At 39.1% G+C, this 17792-nt stretch overlaps 1 protein-coding gene across 8 annotated transcripts in view; it reads left to right on the top strand.

The window, feature by feature from the left end:
- The window catches only part of CAST (calpastatin), a 90337-nt gene that overhangs the window by 65288 nt on the left and 7257 nt on the right, over positions 1–17792 (top strand). For 5 of the 8 annotated variants that reach the window (XM_060761813.2, XM_060761816.2, XM_060761815.2 and 2 more), the window contains 14 exons: positions 1034–1117; positions 3626–3673; positions 4248–4352; positions 5644–5745; positions 6105–6206; positions 7410–7511; positions 8481–8564; positions 11541–11588; positions 12609–12704; positions 13646–13753; positions 14640–14741; positions 16109–16201; positions 16605–16658; positions 17528–17620. In XM_060761813.2, the coding sequence (XP_060617796.2) occupies positions 1034–1117; positions 3626–3673; positions 4248–4352; positions 5644–5745; positions 6105–6206; positions 7410–7511; positions 8481–8564; positions 11541–11588; positions 12609–12704; positions 13646–13753; positions 14640–14741; positions 16109–16201; positions 16605–16658; positions 17528–17620 (1221 nt within the window). The remainder of the gene's footprint in view (positions 1–1033; positions 1118–3625; positions 3674–4247; positions 4353–5643; positions 5746–6104; positions 6207–7409; positions 7512–8480; positions 8565–11540; positions 11589–12608; positions 12705–13645; positions 13754–14639; positions 14742–16108; positions 16202–16604; positions 16659–17527; positions 17621–17792) is intronic. The other 3 variants (XM_060761814.2, XM_060761819.2, XM_060761818.2) reach the window with 3 other exon arrangements.

Below are 17792 nucleotides of genomic sequence, written 5' to 3'. Positions count from 1 at the left end.
TGCATTCTGTTAATTTTAAAAATAGTTTAAATGTATGGATTTTTTTAAAAAAATGATTAATTAGTGGCACAAGTTACTAGATGAAGAACAAAAATTGGAAGGAAATCCAAAGGTGTAAAAAAATCTCTTTCAGGATATTTCCTCCAGCCCTACTCCTAGCCACCTATTAGGCTTGGTCCCAGTTTGAACAAAAATGAATTATTATATTCAGTGGTCCATTTAATATACTCTCCAAAAACGGACTGGGTAGGAGGGAACTGAAAAACTCTGCAAAACGGATTGAGAGAGCCAGATTTTATCAGCTACTGGAGAGGATAGACTTAGGCACAATATACCTGAGGTAGGGATCTGGTGGGACTTCTGGAGAAGATAGGATTACTGCAGGCCAGAGTCTTTTTCTCTCTCTCCAGCAGCAGCAGTAGTGTTCCTCCGTTTCTTTTTGGAAAGTTCTCCAGAGAGGGACCTGCTGGGAACTCGCTTTCCCAGCAGCACTTACATGGGGTGGGCATTGAAAAGGTCTCTGAGTTCCTCTTGGAGCATGATGGGAGTTGAAGTTTCTCTCTCTTTCTCTCTGTTTCTCAGCTAATAAAAAGCCTGGTTGTGCCCATGTACTGATTGGCTGAGAATGGACACAACCGGCAACTACAATTCCCAGAACCCTCTCTTGCAATTTGTCTTATTTTTTAAAATGTTATGGTGAAAACTTAAAACAATTCTAAAAAACCAGTAGATTGATGAATTGTTTTGAAACTTTGCAGGCCTGCAGTTGTAGGTGGGGTCTAAAACTGAAGTATGTTTCATGCAGATACGCCTTAAAATGACTGAAGGTTGAGCTTTTAAAGTTTCCCATTGTAGCCAGCACCCCTCACGATTCGAGTAACTTCGCAGTAAACAGAACAGGGGGTTAGCCGTAAATGGACCCCAAAATGGCATGCCTTTTTGGCCGAATTGCACACCTTTACTATTTATTATTCAGGAACAAAAATCCATGAGGGTTGATACAATGTGATTATTTTATTATTCTTTTATTCAGCCAAAGGCCAAAGAAAGAAGGGAGAAGAAACCTGGGGAAGATGATGATACAATTCCTCCAGAATACAGATTAAAACCAACCTTGGTAATGCTTTTATCACATTTTATTGTATTTGTTATAAATTCATCTCTTTTTCAGGTATGGCTCAGTTTTAGAATATTAAATTGATTAGGGCGTTCTATGTCTTAACCCGCATTACCTTAATGTTCATTTTTCCTAAGTTTTGCCATATTGAACTCACATTAAGGGAAAAGTTTCTGATTTTAACACTAGTTGATGACGCTTTAACAAGGGAGAGCTCTTTTTACTCATATTCTTAGCTGGGGTAGGACAGATTTGGGATCAACAGGCCATCATTTTAAGGGAGTGTAGTAAAATTTTGGAAGTTCCTAGGAGGGGGCTCCAGGCAAGCCAAAAATAGGAAATAGCTTCCTTGATGCTTGTGCTTGCAGTCGTCTGAAGATTTAGATATAGGACCTTCTGTGCTGCATAAGATGGGAGAGTATTGCATTACAGTTTGTTCTCCTTGTATAACCAGTGATGATAGGCAAGGGAACACGGACAGGAATCCCTTTCATACAGCTGTCTCCTTCTTTCTGAGGAAGCTCACTGATGTCTTTCCGAACTTACCTTGACACCCACAACAGTTGTAAAACGTGTTCATTATATTTTATTACCCCTTTAACCTAAAAAAAAAAGGAGTGGGCAGAATGTAGCTAACAAACAACTCCAAAATATGAATGTAACGATGAAACCAAGACCATTGTTACAATTTCTTTCTTTTTATTTACTTATTCCTGCCCTTTTTTCATTATGGGAGCCAAAATGGCACATTGCAAAGGCAGAAACAAAATACACACACAAAATATTATGATAAAGTTTTAAAAAGCATTTTTTTTAAAAAAAAAAAAAACCCACAAAGACCACCTCACCCCCTGCCAACCCCAGAGATCTCTCCGCTCCGAGGACCAATATTTATTGGAAGTTCCCAGTTTTAAAACCTTGCGTCTAACAGCAACTAGACGCAGAGCCTTTACAGTAGTGGCGCCATCGCTCTGGAACACTCTGCCACCAGAAGTTTGTGCCTTGCGGGACTTATCAGCCTTCCGCAGGGCTTGTAAGACATATTTGTTTCAACAGGCTTTTGACCTTTGATCTGTTGTTTTAATTTGTGTTGGATTCCTGTTTGTTTTGTAAGCTGCTCCGAGCCCTAGGGGAGTGGCAGCATATAAGTTTGAATAATAAATAAATAAATAAAAATAAGTAATATGGAATGGACACAACTATGGGAACAAAGACATTTTAAAAACGTATCAATATGTGTAAAAGAAAACTATTATAAATTAATATGAAAATGGTATACAACACGAGTAAAAATAGCTGATATTAACAAAAATCACTTTACAAATTGTTGGAGGGGATGTCAAGAAATGGGAACATATACATATGTGGTGGCAATGTAAATATGTAAGTAATTTTGGGGGGAAAGTATTTAAAGAAACAGAAGATATTATGAAGATAAAAACTGAAAGGTTTCCTAATATAGCTTTATTATCACTGTATAGTAGTAAACAATTGAAAAAAAGATGAAAAATATGTAATATCCAGCTATTAACTGTGAATGTGAAAAATGATTACCTACATCCCATCCCATTCTGTGGAACAACAGAGAAGAAGGCTTCCTTGTTTGCCCATCAAGTGAGGCTCCATTGGCAGTGGTATTCTTAGGAGGTTCTCTCCTGTAGATCTTAATATCCAAATACTGTAGGTTCATTATAAGTTTTTATAGGCTCATTATAGTTTAGCTTTTGTTTAATAAAAAAGAAAGAAAGAAAAACATTAGAATTATAGGTGCATATTTTATATATGTAATGATTAGGGACTGTTGCCTGCTACCTGATGTTTTTGCCTACAGTTCCCACTATCTTTCATAATTGGTCAAGCTGGGAGGAAGGATATGGGTTAAATACTTTGAGGGTGGGAAAGGGCAAGACACAGTCACCATTACACTTTTTACTAACAAGGAAATAGATGCATTTCTGTCATGCATTTCAAAATACATTAAGAGCGTATAGTCTTGCCAGAATCCCAAATTACGTGTTAAGGCAAGACACAGGTCACCAACCTGACTTCACCTCTCAGGCAATACATAGCAGACACAAATAAATATCCTGGCACCATCCTAATTTTCATTTTTCTGACCTCATTGTTTCACTGCATGTCATAAGGCAGAGACATTGAAAACACCTCTCTGTAATGAACACTTTAGGTTGTCTACCCCTGTTTTAGCCTCCTCCTTCTTCTTTTAACATTTGATTGTATGTGCTTAATTTTCTCTGTGGCATTTGAAAAAGGATTACCAGTATGTTCAATAGAGAAACTGGGAAGAAAGCCTTTTCATTGTGGGGAATGCATGTAATGCTTTGGAGAGAATATATGTGTGTGTGTGTGTGTGTGTATATACACACACACACACACATACACTATTATCACTATAGACACATATTCTCTCTCTCTCTCTCTCTCACACACACACACACACACACACACATATATTCACTGTACAGTTAACATTTTTCTTTCACTTTTTAGGATAAAGATGGGAAGCCTCTGGTGCCAGAACCTGAAGAAAAACCTAAGGTTGCCAATTATACCTTCTTGATTTACTTTTCATTAGTTGCATGGCAAATAAAATGGTCAAACTGAACTATTATTTTCTATGACTATAGCTTTTACTGCAGACTGAAGTCTTAACATTCAGAATTAAATGTTCTGCCTTTATAGGAATGTTTTTTTTTTGTTCTGTCATTGTACTTAAAGTATTTCATCCAATCATCTCTCTGTCAGTATTTCAAAGCTTTTCTCATTATATGGTTCAATTTTGGTTTTATTGATGCAGTAGTTCTAATATAAATGAATCAAATCAAGATGATGGTTCTGGCAAACATGCACACATATTAATATGCACAGTAGTGCGCCCAGACTTGTACTATTTGCTATTGTTGTGCCAAATAACTTGTCCAGATTATATATTGATTTTCTAGTCAGAGGCTACAACTCAAGCTGTCTTTCCCACAAACTGTATGACTGTTTTCTTTATTTCCACATTACCTTTAGTGCTTTGACTTATTATTTCATAAATGACAATTTTGTAGTTCTCTTTTTGAAATTCACCCAATTACCCTGCATCACACTTTTCTTCTTTCTTTTACAGCCTATTAGTGAATCCGACCTAATTGATGAGTTTTCAAAAGACTTTGATAGTCCTGCTCCTCCTGCAGAAGTGTTGAAACCATCTAAACCTACGGATTCATCTGTGGTAGGTTCCCTTTTTTTAAAAAAAAAATAGCCCTATCTTAATATCTATTGTGTAAAAATTCAATAACTAAAGATAAGGGAGGCAAGATTTAAGCATTGGATTGCTATTTTGCCTCTTCCTAACACCAGGGGTTTGTGATCTCTACTGAAGACAAGGTGTGGATGTGCCAAGGGCAGGGGCATATACCAGTCGCATAATGAGAGTCCATTTGAATGACTGTTGGGGACAGATGACAGGGGCATTCTTGGTGGTGGCCCCTCAGCTGTGGAACTCTCCATTGAGATAAGATCAGCCCCCTTCCTCATGGCATTTCGAAAACAACTTTAAATGTGTCTTTTCAAGCAAGTGTTGGGGAGTGAGATGAAGTAGTTAAATGACAACCTCGGGATTGTGCAATGGCTAGAGTCATAGAATCATAGAGTTGGAAGAGACCTCATGGGCCATCCAATCCAACCCACTGCCAAGAAGCAGGACAATCGCATTCAAAGCACCCCCAACAGATGGCCATCCAGCCTCTACTTAAAAGCCTCCATAGAAGGAGCCTCCAGCACACTTCAGGGCAGAGAGTTCCACTGCTGAACAGTTCTCACAGTCAGGAAGTTCTTCCTAATGTTTTATGTTTATGTCTATGTTCGATGTTTTATAGTTGAATGGTTTTAATCTATAATTATATGTTATTTTAGATATGTGGTGTATTTTACTTTTTCGTGAGGCATTCAATTTAGCGATTTACTATGCTGTGAGTCGCTTTGAGTCATCCCAGGGGTGAAAAAAGTGGTATCGAAATGAAATAAAATAAAATACATACATACATACATAGCAGTTTTCTACTTTATCTTTGCTGCAGAAGGGACAGCTATTAGAAGCTGGAGATTGTATTATCTTCCAAGGATATGTTGGATGGTTTCCCTCTCCCAACATACTCTTCACAAAATTATCAAATGTTTGGCTCCCATATAGCTTCTAGGATTATTAAGAGACATTTTGCCATTTCTAGATTCCTTCTGAACCATTTTAGTCCCATGAGAGGCCTTTTTTGTGATGAGGAACTCACTTCCTAGGGGCCTAAAACTCACTTTTCTAAGAGACAGATATTGTGAAATGCTCCACATGTTCCTAGAGCTATTTGGGAACTTAATTTTTTTGAGATATTTAAACTGATAGGAGCATCTTAATAATCAAAATCCATTATTTTATATATAAGGACATTCTTTTGGGACCTTTTTTAATGTACTAAAACTAAAGAACCATCCCAATAATCATAATTGATTGGCTGTTTTTTTACCTCCAGAAGCCTGGAGTTCCTGTGCCCCCAAAAGTTCCCAAAGGAGAAGCAGCTGCCTCACCCGTAGTTCCTGTTTCACAGCCTTCAGCTCCATCAGGAGTTCCTACCGTGAGTAACCTCTGGGAACCAAAAACTGATTCTAGATTTGGAGGATAACACCCCCATTTGTGTTCATTGTAACAAAAATGAAAATATATTGCAGAACAGGAAATGGACTCACTTCTAATATCATTAGTCAGAAGCACAGCTGGGGAATATTACTCTTTCAGATTTCAGCTACCTAGCCTAACCATGGCTGGGGGGATTTGGGGAGTTATAATCAAATCTACAACTTTCCCAACTTTGAACATTATCAAGATGACACATCTAAGTATATGATAAGTTGAGCAATGGGGTTGTATTCACATTCTAGGAATCTGGTCCTGGTTATCTGGTTGTCAGATCTGATTACTATTTTCATATTTCAGAAACCGTCACCAGCTGAGTCCAAAAAGAAATCTACTGAAGAAGTGGTCTCTGTTGCCTCTGCTCCCTCTATGCAGTCTTCGGCTCCATTAGCAGTATGTCCAGTGAGTAACCTAACCACCATTAACACACAAAAAAAAAAAAAACCAAAGGATTACTTGTTGAAAAATGTGTATACTTAATTTGTTGTAACCATTGAATCACTACAACCTGAACTGCCAATGGCAAATGTTTGGGATTTTGAAGAATCTGAAACATTTTCTCCCTGGACATTTGAGATAAGTTGATTTCAGATTTTCTCTGCTGCTACTCATCAGCTATAAATGTGTTGTATCTACTAGGAGCTTCTCTTGACTAAACCCCATTGATTTTAATGGATGTTTTTTATGTATATAGACTCTGTGCATTTTCACTGGGCGAGACTGGGGAAGGTCTGTCCTGCAGTGAGAACTGGTCCATAAATCTGAGCAGTTTTGTCACATTTATTTTAATTCTTCAGTATTTATTCATTTATTATTTACTACATTTATACCCCACCCTTCTCACTCCAGCAGGAGGACTCAGAGCAGCTAATTCTTGCACTAATTGTATTCATTAGCTGTTTTGTTATTGGGAAAAAGGAATATAGTGTCTAGATCCAGGGAAATTATGCTGCCTCTCTATTCTACCTTGGTTAGAACACACCTGGAATACTGTGTCCATTCTAGGCACCACAATTGAAGAGAGATATTGACAAGCTGGAATGTGTCCAGAGGAGAGTGACTAAAATGATCAAGGGTCTGGAAAACAAGCCCTATGAGGAGTGGTTTAAAGAGCTGGGCATGTTTAGCCTTCAGAAGAGAAGACTGAGAGGAGACACGATAGCCATGTATAAATATGTGAAGGGAAATCACAGGGAGGAGGGAGCAAGCCTGTTTTCTGCTGCTCTGGAGACTAGGACGTGAATGGCTTCAGACTACAGGAAAGGAGCTTCCACCTGAACATTAGGAAGAACTTTCTGACTGTGAGAGCTGTTCAGCAGTGGAACTCTCTACCCTGAAGTTTGGTGGAGGCTCCTTCTATGAAGGCTTTTAAGTAGAGGCTGGATGGCCATCTGTCAGGAGTGCTTTGAACATGATTTTCCTGCTTCTTGGCAGGGGGTTAGACTGGATGACCCATGAGGTCTCTTCCAACTCTATGATTCTATGTTGGAGGAGTAAAAAAATGCAAGAAATGACAAACATGTGAGCTCTTATACATATGGTAACATTGTTGCTTACAGCCCATTACTTTCAAATAACAGTTGGTCTAAATAACATGATTTATAGAGTGCGCCGGTTCCTGATGAAGCCCTGGAAGCCTTATCTGGAAGTTTAGGAAAAAGAGAACCTGAACCAAAAGAAAAAAAGCCTGCTGTGGATAAAGTGAAGGTAAGAAGATCAGCCGCTGCCTTCTATCTTCCTGATCTTGAACCTCAATTACTTTCTGACTGATACACTAAAATTTCCAAGGATACTGAAACCTAACTTCTGGTATGTGCGTAGTCCTGAGATGAACAAGTTGAGTATCCTTTATCCAATGAGCTTGGGATTGGAAATGTTTTGGACATTTTAGGATTTTGGAATACTTGTATTTAAATATACTTACATAGTGAGATAACATGGAAATGGGGCCCAGGTTTAAATGTTTCATATACACCTTAAATAGATAGCTTGAAGGCAATTTTATCTAATATTTTCAATAATGTTGTGCATGTAATGAAGTTTGTGCATATTCTATCATCAGAAAGCAAAGATATCACTCTCTCAGCAACACATGTGGACAATTTTGAATTTTGGAGTATTTTGCATTTTAAAATTGTATAAGGAGTGTTCAGCCTGCTTTTTCTTCTAAAATATGGACTTTGGAAGTTTCCCATTACAGTGCCCAGACTTCAACACAGACTAAGTCAAATTATTCATGGTACAGGAAGGCTGGGCTATGCAATTCCTATTGTCCAGAGCCTGGAAAAGTGCTTTTTCAACTACAATGGCGAGAATCTTCCTGATAGCATGGTGTGAAGATGGTAGTTGGAATGACATTTTTCCAGGCTCTACTTGAAAATGCCATAAGAAACAGGAAACACTGATATAACATCTAGAAACAGGTCTGAAAATGGAGTAACCATGGAACATTTCATGCATTTAACCATCTCTTATTTTGTAGCTAGGAAAGTACCTTTGCTTGCAGAATATAAAATGGCTTTATAAGAATTTTATAAACTGCATATAGATAGTGTAACTGTATAGTACTGATTAGCTGCATTTTTATGCAGTGCAACAAACTTCAATCATGTCTTATAAAATGTAAAATGCCGATACATGCTTGAATAATATATGAAATATCTCCCATCCGTCCAGGAGAAAACCAAAAAAGACAAACGAGAGAAGCTTGGGGAAGATGAAGAAACCATCCCTCCTGATTATAGACTTACTGAAACAAAGGTAATTCGTATTTTATCACATAACTTTCTGTTGAAAGTCCCCCTTTTATGTAGTGCCTTGCCAGAGAATTGAGAATATTAATGTTCTCAAATCATTATCTATTCCCCCACCCCTTTCCCTTTGCTTTACTGTTCATCTATACTCTGTAATGATTGGCAGCTGCTCTTTACCTGTTGTAGGCACATGCATCTGCAGTTGAATCAGACAGAGCAGAGCCCTATGTTTTCACAATTTAGGCTTCATTGCATTGCTTATCACAGACGTGTTTATAACGTAGCACAGAAAATCAGTGTTTCTCAAGCACTCAGTCTTTGTCTCCAATACCAAGGCTGCTTAAAGCATCCAGCTAGACAGAGAATAAGGAGGAAGCGAGGGGGAGCGGGGGGGGGGGGGGGCTGAGGGCATAAGCTGGTGTAAAGAGTGCTGTGAGAGATGTATGGATTTTAGGCCATGGAGTTCTTAAATGATTTGAAATCCATCTCTTGACTTGCAAGCATCATAGTGCAATGCAGTTCAATAACACAGACTGAAGATATTGCTACTTAGCTGCTATCACTGAGGAGATGGGTGGCTGTATTTATTTATTTTATTATTTATTTATTTACTTTACTTGTATACCGCACTCTCTCAGCCCGTAGGCGACTCAGTGCGGTTTACAGCCAGGACAATATACAAGGTGCACAACATTAGCATTTAAAACAGTAACTAAAGCAACTACATCGATATAATAGTACATCAATATAACATCTATACATCTATATAACTAATCCATCACGTCTCATCAGTAAAGTCATAATCCGATCTCCTCGTCCATTATTCCAAGTTCCAAAATCAATCAGTTGGTTGCACTGCTTAATTAAACGCCTGTTCAAAGAGCCAGGTCTTTACTCTTCTCCTGAATGCCAGCAGGGAGGGGGCCGATCTAATGTCTGCGGGAAGGGTGTTCCACAGCCGAGGGGCCACCACTGAGAAGGCCCTGTCTCTCGTCCCCACCAGCCGTGCTTGTGAGGCTGGCAGGATCGAGAGCAGGGCCTCCCCGGACGATCTTAATGTCCTAATTGGTTCATAGGGGGTGATGCGTTCAGACAGATAGGTCGGGCCAGAACCGTTTAGGGCTTTAAAGGCTAAAGCCAGCACTTTGAATTGTGCCCGGTAGCAAATTGGCAGCCAGTGGAGCTGGCGCAGCAGAGGAGTGGTGTGCTCCCTGAGTGCCGCTCCTGTTAACAACCTGGCTGCCGATCGTTGGACCATTTGTAGCTTCCGAGCAGTCTTCAATGGCAACCCCACGTAGAGAGCATTGCAGTAGTCTATACGGGATATAACCAGCGCGTGGACCACCGTGGCCAAGTCAGACTTCCCAAGATACGGGCACAGCTGGTGCACAAGTTTTAATTGTGCGAATGCTCCCCTGGTCACCGCCGAAACCTGGGGTTCCAGGCTCAGCGATGAATCCAGGATCACACCCAAGCTGCGAACCTGAGTCTTCAGGGGGAGTGTAACCCCGTCCAACACAGGCTGTAACCCTATACCCTGTTCAGCCTTACGACTGACCAGGAGTACCTCTGTCTTGCCTGGATTCAGTTTCAATTTGTTCACCCTCATCCAGACTGTTACAGCGGCCAAGCACCGGTTCAGGACCTCGACAGCCTCCTTAGTAGCAGGTGGGAAGGAGTGACAGAGTTGGACATCATCTGTGTACAGATGACACCGTACCCCGAAACTCCGGATGATCTCCCCCAACGGCTTCATGTAGATGTTAAACAACATAGGAGACAAGATGGAACCCTGAGGAACCCCACAAGACAATGGTTGTGAGGTAGAACAGGTGTCTCCCAATAACACCTTCTGAGATCGACCCTCTAGGAAGGACCAGAGCCACTGCAGAACAGTTCCTCCAAGGCCCATTCCCGCGAGGCGTCCCAGAAGGATACCGTGGTTGACGGTATCGAAGGTCGCTGAGAGGTCCAGCAGAACCAACAGGGACACACTCCCCCTGTCGAGCTCCCGGCATAGATCATCCACTAAGGCGACCAAGACTGTCCCTGTTCCATGTCCCGGTCTAAAGCCAGACTGCTCCAAATCCAGATAATCCGTGTCGTCCAAGAATACCTGGAGTTGTGAAGCCACCACACGTTCCAGGACTTTGCCCAAAAAGGGGAGATTGGAAACTGGCCGAAAGTTGTCGAATTGAGTGGGGTCTAGTGATGGTTTTTTCAACAGCGGTTTTACTATAGCTTGTTTTAAGCTCGCTGGAATGTTGCCTTCCCGAAGGGAGGCGTTAACCACCACCGTTACCCACTCGGCCAATCCCCCTCTGGCTTGCTTCAGAAGCCAGGATGGGCAGGGGTCTAGGAGGCATTTGGTAGGCCTCATTCCTCCAAGTATCTTGTCCACATCCTCGGGTTTCACCAATTGAAATGAATCCATCAAAACCGGGCAAGCAGATGCTCCAGCTACATCCTCAGAGACTGCCGTTAATATGGCATCCAGCCCAGAACGAATCAAAGCGACTTTGTCTGCGAAGAACTGAGCAAAAGCTTCACAGCGTGCTACCGAGTTGTCAGGGCTCCCATCCTGAGTGGTGGGATTTAAAAGGCCTCTGTATTATGTTATAGCTCTGTATTATGTTATAGCTCAATCAGCCAGGCTATCTATAAGAGATATCATGAGAATACTCTAACCTGATAAAAGCATTAATCATTGTAGCAATATACCATCTGAGTAGGAAGAGATGGATGCCATCAACACCATGAAATTGCTTAAAAGCACTACTGGCAACTCTAAACAATATCTCATTTATCAGCTGTTCCACATCCTAGAACACATTGAAGCTTTGTATGTGTTCAGATGGGGTAGTGTGTATTCTGTCAATTCCTCACAATGTTATTTTATTTATATCAGTGTTAAACCCTGCCAAAGCATATGTACTATATTGCAAAAACTATTGTTATTATGTAACTACTGCCTTTTTTGCAGGATAAAGATGGGAAGCCTCTTTTGCCAACACCTGAAGAAAAGCCTAAGGTGTGTATATAAATATTTCACTAGGTTTTCGTGAATGCTTGTGTTGTTTAAATAACATTCTAACATTTGTTTGTTTGTTTGTAATATTTGTTCAATTATATTTGTTTGTTTGTTTATTCAGTTTCTATCCCAAACACGACACAAGGCTATTATTCAGCATGATTGAATAAAAATAGAATTAACACTCCAAACTGTTCACGTTCTATAATGACACAATTAAATGAAAACACAGGTTAAAATGCACCAGTGAGGTAGAGGAGGGAACAAGTGTGATAAAATATCTCTATCTCAGAAGTCAATCCTTTGCACACAAAAAAAGTTCTTTGCTTACAAGTAGAAGGACAACAGGGACTCCTCGATGTCCCCCTCGATGGACTGTCACCTTGTCGTGGTGAGGGGGCTTGCGCGTTCCGATGAACCTGTAGGCACAACAACTGGAGTCGTGCACAACAGGGAGGTAGGACAAAAATCAAGGAAAGAAGCCAGCATCACTCAGAGCAGCAACTGAGAAAGGCAGTAGTGTCTCTGAGGGAAGGATGGCAGGACTAAAAAAAGACCATGTCTTGAAAATCATAAAGTTAAGGGAGGTTCATGTGAGGAGATACCATGAACACAAAAAAATTGATAACCATTTTTATAATTATAATAATAATAAAACTTTATTTATATTCTGCCCTATCTCCCTGGGGGGACTTAGTGCACATCCCTACATATAAAAAGGCAAACATGCAATGCTTCAGTAAAACAAACAAATACCGCTATAATAATCCCGAATAAACCCACATATGAAAACAATATTATTAGAACCTAACATCAATAAAATAAACAAAACCATAGCCAAACAAAAATTATATAATGGCATAAAATCTGAACATAAAACATCCATATTTTTTCCTCATAAAGGAGAGTGCCCTCACTTAACTGACATACTGAAATCCATAATTCCAAAGATAATGGAATATTGGTCTGCATATTGAGCAGTTGTAAAGAAATAAAAAATAATCTCATTTTGATTTTTAGCCTCTGAGTGAAAGTGAACTTTTTGATGCTTTGTCAGAAGGGTTTTCTTCTTCACCTGCACCAACGTCCAAAGCTGTCCCAGCTGCTTCACCTCAAGTAAGTCGATACACTTGTGTGTACAATTATGAGAAATTGAAATCAATGTGTAAGCTGTGGGAGAGTGACTTGATATCTTTTTCTGCTTTATTTGTCTTCAAACAATTGTCCCCGCCCCCCAGCACCTCAGTATCTACATGGCAGTTTTCCAAATGGTGTAACACATTAGTATGTTGGCTTCAGTGTGTAGATGTGTCATGGAAACATAACGAGAAACTGCTCATTGTGTGTGAAATAATCAATAAACCATATATTTTAAAAATATAAATGAAAGTTTTTCATCAGATATGTTTTGTTGCTGTACATTTAATTATTGCAATTTGCATTTGTATCTATCCTCATAAGGAGTTGGTTTAACCTGCGGTTTGCTAGTAAAGCTGAATTACTGTGTTGCGAAATGATGCATGTCTCAAAAGTTTGTCACTAATATGAAATGTTTGAAAAGCTCTGATCTGTATAATCAATGTACATTTGCTTTTCTGGAAGAATTGTAGCAAAATACCTATCCTAGTCATAATAGTTTTGGACATATAACTTGGGGGCATTTATAGTTTGTTATGGTCCTCTGTGATGTCAGTAGTGTTGGTGACATTTATTTATTTAAAAGTTTTGTATACCGACCTTTTCACCTCTCTTGAGGGACTCAGACCAGTTTCCAATCATAATATCACATATAATCAATAAAACATCATAATACATATTACAGTAAAACAATCAATAACTATAATGGTCAGTCGTCACACTAAAATCGTTGCTCATCATCCTCCATCCATATCTCAGGGTGTTGGCTCACTCGTCGAATGCTTATTCATTTATTCTGCATTTACAATAGTCCATCTAAATAGTATTTTTCCTACATAATGTGCCATATATGTTATAACGTCTCCTTACAGATTCTGTCCTTTGTCTGACAAGTTTGTCAACCTCTTGCCATTTTGCAGAAATCTAAAGGGGCCAGCAAGCCTGCTGCTGCCTCCACTGAAGAAGTGGTCTCTTCCGCCTCAGCTCCTGCTGTACACTTGTCAGCTCCACCAGCAGCAGCCACCTCAGTAAGATGGAGAATGTTTCCTAATTATTTCAAATGTTTTTAGATCTGTGATTGCAGCATGCTTTAAAACACTTGCTTCTTTAGAAAAGTGGTGTCCAACCTTTATGTCTCCAGGTGTTTTGGACTTCAGCTCTCCAAATTCCTGACCATTCAAAAAGCTGACCAGGACTTCTGGGAGTTCAAAACACCCAGAAGAGCAAAGGTTGTACACCGCTGCTTTAAAGTATTTATACTCTATCCATAAGTTGCTTATTGTTTAGCCATTATTGATTAACACCTTTGGAAGATTTCTTCAGAAGAACCTGTAGAGCATTGTACTTAAAACATGGGCCCCATACCTGCAAGGCATGCATTTCTGGACTTCAAGAGAATACACAAATCTGTGGAGAACTGCAAATCCTATTGAAATGAAAGGCTTCCAGAGAATACTATAGAGTATTCTTGGTGGACCTTGAAAATGCCTTGAGAGACCATATATTGTCAGAAGAAGATAGATGAAAGTGCAGGTATCAGTCCTGCAAACAGACATAGGGGTCCTACTGTACATAATTTGAGCCCATTTATTTTCTGTTTTTTCAACTAAGGGCTGATGATCTTAACAGAATTTCCTATTTTTGAACCACAACTTTTCACCAGTCAGGCTTGATTTATATCTCTCTGCACAAATGGGAAAATGGCTTTAGGTATGCTGGAAATACAAGTCTTCTGCTTTCATTGGGAGCGGAATTAAGAGTGCTGTTCTTCCCTCTCTATCCCAGGTGATCCTTTCATGGTTATTGTGATTGCACTGCACTTAACTTTGTATAACATGGCTGCTTGCCTTTTGGCATTTCTACTGGAGATAGCATGGAGCCTGTTTTGTTCTTATTTTTTCTCACATCTGTTAGGATCGGAAAGAACTTGATGATGCTGCAGATCGTCTTGCAGATTCACTGGGACAGAGAGAACCTGATCCAAATGAAAATAAACCGGTTGTGGATAAAATAAAGGTGAGGAGAGCGGTTGTACCTCTGCCTTGCTTGGGTGATAGTGGTTAGTATTGCATCCATATCTTAAAACCACAATCAGGGAACAGTATTAGTTCCTGTGTTGGAAAAGTCTTGTCTTCTGAGGGTAAAATCTGAATCTCTTGTCCACAAGATCTCAGCCTAAGAAAGGCATATTTGCAGCATTTTTAAGTAAAAGGAATTATTATCAACTAAATTTGTGGTATTACTACATTCAGTGCTACCTTTTTAAAAAATGCCTGTTTGTATGTGTGTTTCATTTATTTGTATTGTACACAAGTGAGCAGAAAGAAAACCGAATTTGTGATCAAGCAACAAAATCTTTTTTGTACCTTTCAATAATATTGTGAGCCGTTGTCTTCCTGATTTATGTTGACAACCATCTATGGGTGTGAAATACCTTGTACCTGATATGAGACAAAAGCCCTGAATAGACAGCTGTGACAAGACTGCTGAATTGCCTTTGTACGTCAGCGTACAAAGATTTGCAATTCTTCTAGTATAATCCAAAGTGCTATGTCAGTGATTAGTAATCTTTGAGAAGGTGATTGAACCAAACAATGATTAAAAGCAGAACCAAAATCTCACAGAAGAAAGTGTGGTCTTGGTTTTGAAATATTCCATTACAAAGTATCGTTTGTAAGCAGCTCATCTTCAGAATTCCTAAAGAACAAAATGTTTGTTTGGGTATAGTTTTTTTTAAGCTCTAAAAATAAAACTATTTTAAGGAATATTTTGAATATACTGTCAGCCCCCCATGTCTGTTGGCATTAAAGGGACAGAACCCCTGTAAAACTGAAAAAAAACTATAAATAAAGGAATTATTATATTTTTAACCAGATAGAACATCTTACTAGATCCTCCAGCACAGTTATGGTCATCTACTGCTAGAAGCTGAACAAAGGATCACATTGGATGACTTAGATTCCTAGAGAGATATTCTCTAGAGCAATTGTTCTCAACCTATGGGTCCCCAGATGTTTTGGCCTTCAACTTCCAGAAATCCTAACTGATGGTAAACTGGCAGGGATTTTTGGGAGTTGTAGGCCAAAATACCTGGGGACTCAAAGATTGAGAACCATTGCTCTAGAAGTCTCTAGGTTCTCCTACATTACTGAAGGTCAAAACTGCCAATATGAAAAGAAATGACTGTATATGATAAAGGCATTGATTTGTGAGTTTTCTTCTTCTATTTTTGTTTGTTTATTTTAACCTTTAAAAGCTGTCTTGGCATTTCAACTATTTTGGAAAATGCCCAAATTGGCCATCACATAAATACCTGTTTGTGCATGGATAGTGTTCTACAGAAGAATTAAAAGCACAGTTTTATGTTGTTGTTACTCTTATAGGAAAAAGCTAAATCTGAGCATAGAGATAAGCTTGGAGAGAGAGATGATACCATCCCACCTGAGTACCGGCACCTTCTAGACTCTGATGAGAAGGTAACCAGTTGCTTTGGGAACTCATACATTACTTACCATATATTTTAATTTTAATTGGCTTGTCAAGGTTCTCATTTTTCCATGGATTACCACAATGTTTTCAAATGATGCCTTCCATGCTCTACAGAAACCATGGTATCTTAACATGGATCATGAAAGTTTCCTGCTTCATTTCCTCTCATATGAACAGGGGTGTTGCTTTCAGTTTTTCAACTGCAAGTAAGACGTTAAGCATACAACTAGTAAAATGCCCAATGGTTATAAATGGAATTAGAATTTAGAAATAGCTTTAGAACCCATCATTGTCTAGTTTTTGATGAGTTTTTGCTAAATGTAGGTTAAGTTGTAAGCAAGAATATTGATAGCTTTACTAAATAATGCTCCTTTGTTGTTTTTCCTAAAGGGTAAGCCAATAAAGCCATCAGGCAAGGATGGTGAAAAAACGAAGGATAAAAAGGTAAGAGGGAATCTCTATAAATTGTATGTTGTCTGGGCTGGATTAAGCTATGCCATAATGTATGACCAATTTTAGTCCTCATACCTAGCATAATATAAAACCCGAATTTCATAAATGTTTTGTGTATTTTCCTAATTTTGAGCATCTTCATAATCTGAGCCCTTATGTAATAGTTTATGCATAAAGGCAACATAGTGACTGCATGTGGACATCCCTGCTTGGCTGTAGGATCACATCTGATTCATATGTTGCATGTATGCATTAAAGGAATGTTTACTCTTTAGCTAAAATGCTCCCAGAACAGCTTATATAACAGCAGTAACAGACAAGAAACTTCTTGCCTGCAACCTAACAATCTAAAATGTGTGACACGCAAATGGAGGAAATGAAGGAAACATATACATGTGTTCTTAAAGTTTTTTTTAATCATATTCTGGCAGGTTTGAGTGAAAACCCAATGGGGCTTTGTCATTTGACAGTGTTGCTTGAGTAAATCAAGTTTTAGTCCCCAAATATGATAAACCCATCAAAACCCAATAGAGTTTCTTAGGGCCCTTCCACACAGCCATATAACCCAGAATAGCAAGGCAGAAAATCCCACAATATCTGCATTGAACTGAGTTATCCGAGTCCACATTGCCATATATTCCAGTTCAAAGCAGAAAATGTGGGATTTTATTCAGCTGTGTGGAAGGGGCATAAATCACTGCTTACATTCCATTATTTTCAATGAATCTTCTATCATTACGAATACCATTAAATTTAATCCAGTGGTTTTAACTTGGAAATGGGAGGCTTTTTCTTCACAGAATATTTTGCAAATGCTGTAAAACTTTAGATAATATTTTAAAGCATTCTTTTTATTGCAGAAGCCATCTGACGATTCAGCAGCTATTGATGCCCTTTCAGGGGATTTTGATAATTGTGGGAAACCACCAGTCTCACAACAGCCTTCACCAAAGGTGGGGCCTCTTTCTTAGATTGGGAGAAGTCATTCTTCAGTTAAAAGTTGGGGGTTTTGTGATGCTCTTGGAATTTATATGGAAAGTGTAGCCAAAGATACAGATTGCAGAACAGGCTTGAACATGCTTTTAGAGTTACAATAGGATTAAATTAGGCAACTTCCAAGTGAGA

This window comes from Anolis sagrei, chromosome 2, assembly GCF_037176765.1.
Source record: "Anolis sagrei isolate rAnoSag1 chromosome 2, rAnoSag1.mat, whole genome shotgun sequence".
Lineage (NCBI taxonomy): Eukaryota > Metazoa > Chordata > Lepidosauria > Squamata > Dactyloidae > Anolis > Anolis sagrei.
This window is presented reverse-complemented; position numbering and strand designations above follow the sequence as displayed.